At 39.4% G+C, this 6,241-nt stretch overlaps 1 protein-coding gene across 1 annotated transcript in view; it reads right to left on the bottom strand.

Moving 5' to 3' along the window:
• TEX15 (testis expressed 15, meiosis and synapsis associated) overlaps positions 1 to 6,241 on the bottom strand; it is a 62,691-nt gene that overhangs the window by 50,556 nt on the left and 5,894 nt on the right. Inside the window, exon 2 of the mRNA XM_023517006.1 lies at positions 4,561 to 4,726. Within this exon, the coding sequence (XP_023372774.1) occupies positions 4,561 to 4,726 (166 nt within the window). The remainder of the gene's footprint in view (positions 1 to 4,560; positions 4,727 to 6,241) is intronic.

Here is a 6,241-nt window from a genome sequence, read left to right as displayed (position 1 = left end):
GCCTGCAGTCCCAGCTCCTGGGGAGGCTGAGGCAAAAGGATCACTTAACTCCAAACATTTGAGGTTGCTGTAAGCTGTAATGCCATGGCACTCTACTGAGGGTGACAAATTTAGAGACTGTCTCAAAAAAAGAAGACATTAAGAAAATATTTTTGCATAGCTATGTGTTTTGTCTTTTAAGCTAAATGTTATTACAAGAGTTAAAAAGTTTTTAAAAATTTTAAAGTTTACAAAGTAAAAAAGTTATAATAAGCTAATTTCTTTTACGGATTCAGTGTTGCCTAAGTGTGCAGTGTTTATGAAGTCTACAGTAGCATACAGTAACATCCTAAGCCTTCACATTCACTCACTATTCAATCACTGACTTACTCAAAGCAACTTCCAGTGTTGCAAGTTCCATTCACAGTTAAGTGCCTACATAGGTGTACCATTTTAGAAATCTTTTACGCTGTATTTTTACTGTACTTTTTCTATGTTTAGATATGTTTAGATACACATATACTTACCTCTGTGCTACAACTGCTTATGTAAATTATCCAATACAGTAAAACTTGCTGTACAGGGCTATAGCCTAGGAGTAGGAGGCTATACCATACAGCTGAGGCATGTAGCAGGCTAAACCACCTAGGTTTGTATAGTTATACTTCATGACATTCCATGATAATATGTTCACATAATGATGAAATCACCTAATGATGCATTTCTAAGGATACATCCCTATTGTTGAGCAATGCATGACTGTATAGTTTTACTATATAACATTGAGTAGATCCACTTAGGAGGCAGAAAATATTTAAGAGGAGGTATTTGGGAAAGGCCTAAGGCAACAGATTTGTGATTTACCACATACTTACCTCCTAATAAATCTCATTCCTTTTAAACCCATATTCACACTAACTTCCAAAAAGATGAATTCTCTACTTCAAGCTAATCTTTTGCCAACTTGAACTGTGAAATGCTGCCATAAACAGAAGGGATCATCTTATTGGATGTGAACTTTCTATAATTAGAAAAAAATTATCTTTCCTGGGTCTTAGTAAGGCATTCTAGTATCCTGAGTTTTTGTGTAATCAAAGTAAAGCCTTAGGAAATTAAACCAAAGCCTCATGAAACACATGCCCTGAGCAGAGATTATCATCAACCTCCCATTTTGGAATGGTAAGGACAATTACTACCTTCTTCCCTGACTAAATCCAGATTTTAGAATCTCTTACCTGCAAGTACTCCATTCCCAGTGTCAGGTTCAGTTGTAGTTGGAATGCCATTGACTTCATGTACAGAAACCAATTCAAAATGGTTTAAAAATATGCTGGCTCGGCGCCTATGGCTCAACCGGCTAGGGCGCCAGCCACGTACACCTAAGGTGGCGGGTTTGAATCCCCAGCCCGGACCCGCCAAACAAAAATGACGGCTGCAACCAAAAAATGGCCGGGCGTTGTGGCGGGCGCCTGTGGTCCCAGCTGCTTGGGAGGCAGAGGCAGGAGACTCGCTTGAGCCCGGGAGTTGGAGGTTGCTGTGAGCTGTGATGCCACGGCACTCTACCCAGGGGGACAGCTTGAGGCTCTGTCTCAAAAAAAAAAAAAAAAAAAAAATATGCTACATTTTCTGGCTTGGCACCTATAGCTCAGTGGCTAGGGCTCTAGCCACATATACTGGAGCTGGTGGGTTGGAATCCAGCCTGGGCCTGCCAAACAACAATGACAACTACAACCAAATAAAATAAAATATAAAATACCCAGGTGTTGTGGTGGGTGCCTATAGTCCCCGCTACTTGGGAGGTTTGAGGTTGCTGTGAGTGGTGACACCATGACACTCTACCAAGGGTGACATGGTGAAACTCTGTCTCAAAAAAAAAAAAGCTACATTTTCATAATAAAAAATTCAGAAATCAGGCAAGTCTTTGTCAAGACTGACTGACTCTAGGACCCCAGAGATCTTTCAGGAATCTAGGTTTTTCCCATCTCTTTGCTGTCCTTACCTTTAGGGTCATGCTGACACTAGTTTTATTACTAGCTGGTTGGTATCTCTTTCCCAGAGACCACAAACCAATCTCTCCTCAGTATGTCAGTGTTCCAAACTGGTTTAGTTCTGCCCACCCTTGGAACCACAGATCACTCGCACTACCCATCTGGGATGTAAAGTAAATTCAACCACAGCATCAGGCTGAATACTGAAGATGTTTAAAATGATATCCTCTCATGTTAATTTGAAATATTTAAAAGTTCTCTTAAAACAAAACAAAAAAAGGAGCTGAGCTGATACAAATAGGGCAAAAGAATTATTATAGAGAACTGAATTCAGTTTCTCTCTTTTCTGTTAAGGCTAGCTCAAGTTTCTGAACTCTTCAAAACTCTTAGGAAGAATAATCAATCTCTTACCAATGTAACTGTATCTTTATTATGACATACCATTTTTATGTTTAGCTGTCAAACCTTCTATACTGGAATGTAAACTCTTTAGGGTTGAGGAGAAAACAATTTTGTCTGAGGGTTTCAACTATGTCTGACACAGGAGGCACTCAAGTGTGTTTAAATAATTAATATGTTTTTGCTGATTTTATTCCCAAGAAGGAGTAGACAGAATACAGATAGAAGTGGAGATTAGTATCTTTTTGGAGCCATTTGCTTTTCCTGAGACTGTAGATGTACAAAGTAGGAGGCTATACCATACAGCCGAGGCATGTAGCAGGCTAAACCATCTAGGTTTGTATAGTTACACTTCATGACAGGAGTGATGAAAATGAAAGCCAGAGATCATCAATGTCATTGACACTGTCTCTTTTCTTCTCCCTGTTCTAGTCATCTCTTTTGCTAATCATTATTTTATTTTTCCTTTTCTTTTTATTTCCACCTGTGCTATAAAAGGCCATTTAAGGGCATTTCTTTGCATCACTGATTTTTTTAAAATGAGATAAAAGCTTAACCTGACCTTTACACACCCAGAGTGTTGCCAGACTGTTTTACACTATGGATACAAAAACAAAGAAGATAAAACACAGTAGAGCAGGGGAATGGGACACAAACCAATAGATTGTGTTAAGTCCAATAAAGAGACTATATAAAGTGCTATTAGAAAAAGTGAGTTTTTGTTTATTTGGGCAAATACCTAAGAAAACAATAAATCCTATATCCATTCGCCATTTAGAATGTTCTAACACGTCTTATATCATTGAATAGGTGTTCTAAATTTTCTCTAACACTAATGGGGAGAAAAAATTGGTTGAAGGGACAAAATTTTAAATGCCTAGAAGAACCAAAAATCAAAGAACACTGCTAGCAATTCATTTTTAATCAAACTATTCTTTAATCTGTATGTATACAGGATAGAACCAGTCCTTTCCACCTTGAAAGCTATGTTTTTTAGAGAGAAGACAGTGTGTCACAATGAATTGTTATTGTCCCCAATTCCCTATCTCCAAACTGACACCAGTATGTCAGCATGTCTGAGTTAAGAAGAATTAACTCTATAAAAGAAAAAAAGAAATGAAAACATCCCATAACAGGTTTCACATGTGGGTCTATCAAGCTACAGTTCATTTTGTTTTTGAGACAGTCTCAGGCTGTTGCCCTTGGTAGAGTGCTGTAGTGTCATAGCTCACAGCAACCAACCTCAAACTCTTCAGCTCAATTGATCTTCTTGCCTCAGCCTCCCAAATAACTGGGACTATAGGCACCCACCACAACACCTGGCTATTTTTTTTTAGATATGGGGATCTTGCTCTTCTCAGGCTGGTCTCAAACTCTTGAGCTCAGGCAATCCACCTGCCTGGGCCTGGCCTCCCACAATGCTAGGATTATAGGCATGAATCACTGCACCAGGCCTACAGCTAAGTTTTAAGTTAAAAAGTGTGAAACGATAAAAGTAGACAAATTCACAAGAAATGAAAATGTTAAATTTTGCTCACACAAGAACTATGGCTATAAATATGAAACGCTTAGTTATAATGACAATTTGGATAAGGCCCTATTCTTTGTCAAAATAACAATAATGTAATGTGCCTTCCCAAAAAGCTGAAGAGGTACTTTAAAAAATTAAGTATCAGAAACAGTGACATCAACTTAGAAAGAGTGCTTCTGATGGAAGACTTGGAAACAGCCAGATACAATCCTTTTATTTATTTATTTTTTTGAGGCAGAGCCTCCAGCTGTCCCCCTGGGTAGAGTGCTGTAGCGAGTCTCCTGCCTCAGCCTCCCGAGTAGCTGGGACCACAGGTGCCCGCCACAATGCCTGGCTATTTTTTGGTTGCAGCTGTCATTGTTGTTTGGCGGGCCTGGGCTGGATTCGAACCCACCACCTTAGGTGTATGTGGCTGGCGCCTTAGCCACTTGAACCACAGGTGCCGAGCCTGATTTCATTAACGTATAAAACTTACTAATTAAATCTCACATTTAGCTTTCAATGATACAAAAAGCAACACTGAAGGGCAATAATAGTAATCTGTACTTATTTTCCAGTAATATTTAAATTAAGGCTCTAATAGGAGAAATAAATTAGCATAGGACTCCACAGTAAAAAACAAAGCAAAATCTCAAACTTGTTTATTAGATTATAATAACTTACCTCTTTGTAGTAAAATCTTTTTCCAGTTCCTCATTGTTAACCAGTTTTGTATCCCCAAACTGCCACGATGACTGCAGATCACAGCTTATATCAAGCCTGCACTGGTTAAGAGTATCTTGTATAAAACTATACTCTCTAGTATTGGTGCAACAAGGTGACAAGTAAACTAAAGAGAAACAGAATATTATTTGAATTTAAAATATTACTGTACATTTGTACGATATGAAAACCAGGAAAATGACATTGATACAATCCACAAAAACTTTATTAGGACTTTACCAGTTTTTTTTTTGAGACAGAGCCTTAAGCTGTCCCCCTGGGTAGAGTGCTGTAGCATCACAGCTCACAGCAACCTCCAACTGCTGGGCTCAAGCGAGTCTCCTGCCTCCGCCTCCCAAGTAGCTGAGACTACAGGCGCCCACCACAACGCCAGGCTATTTTTTGGTTGCAGCCATCATTGTTGTTTGGCGGGTCTGGGCTGGATTCGAACTCGCCACCTTAGGTGTATGTGGCTGGCGCCTTAGCCACTTAAGCCACAGATGCCGAGCCAGGACTTTACCAGTTTTACACTCATTTATGTTTATAGTTCTATGTAATTTTTTCACACTCATAGATTCATGTAACAACCAGTACAAGACATAAAACTGTTCCATCTCCACAAAGGTCTTCATTATGCCACTCCTGTATATACATTGGTTATACTTTGCTGCTCCAGGCTAGAGTGCTATGACGACATAGCTGACAGCAACTTCAAACTCCTGAGCTCAACTGATCCCCTTGCCTCAGCCTCCTGAGTAGCTGGGACTACAGGCATGCACTATCATGCCCAGTCAATTTTTCTGGTTTTAGTAGAGACAGGTTCTCACTCGTGCTCAGACTGGTCTCCAACTCTGGAGCTCAAGTGGCTTCCCAGAGTGCTAAGATTATAGGAGTGAGCCGCTGTGCCTCACCTTTGAATATCTGTTTACATGCTTATTTGCCATCTGATATCTCACCAAAGGGTGAAAATTTTATTCATCTTCTTTTTTTCTTTGAGACAGAGTCTATGTCGCCCTTAGTAGGGTGCTGTGGCATCACTGTTCACAGCTACCTCAAACTCTTGGGCTTAAGCAATTCCCTTGCCTCAGCCTCCCAAGTAGCTGGGACTACAGGTACCCGCCACAACACCCAGCTATATTTTGTTGCAGTTGTCGTCGTTGTTTAGATGGCCTGGGTCAGTTTTGAACCTGCCAGCCTTGGTGTATGTGGCTGGCACCCTACTCACTGAGCTACGAGTGCCGCCCTATTCATCTTTTTCTTGTTTTCTAATTGAATTGTCATCAGTACAATGACAAGTGTATGTCTGATATAGGAGTACTTGAAATTTTCATTAACAACTGAAGGCAAGAATATATATATTTTTAAGGTTCTGCAATAGTAATACAGGCTTCCTAAAGATAATACTATAGCTGTGCAGTAAGGGTTAATATTGAACAGAACAAGTTTGTGCACTTTATTCTTCTACTTCAACATTGTTTTAGCTATTCTACTGTTTCCTTGCCCTCCCACATAAATGTCAAAATAAGTTTGTCTATTTTAAAAATGTCTTGCTGTGATTTGGGTAAGAACTGCAATAAATCTATAGATATATTTGTGGAGAAACGACATCATTACGTTAACCTCTTTTTTTTTTTTTTTTTTT

This window comes from Otolemur garnettii, unplaced genomic scaffold (genome assembly GCF_000181295.1).
Source record: "Otolemur garnettii isolate 467f Iridium unplaced genomic scaffold, OtoGar3 scaffold00102, whole genome shotgun sequence".
Classification (NCBI taxonomy): domain Eukaryota; kingdom Metazoa; phylum Chordata; class Mammalia; order Primates; family Galagidae; genus Otolemur; species Otolemur garnettii.
This window is presented reverse-complemented; position numbering and strand designations above follow the sequence as displayed.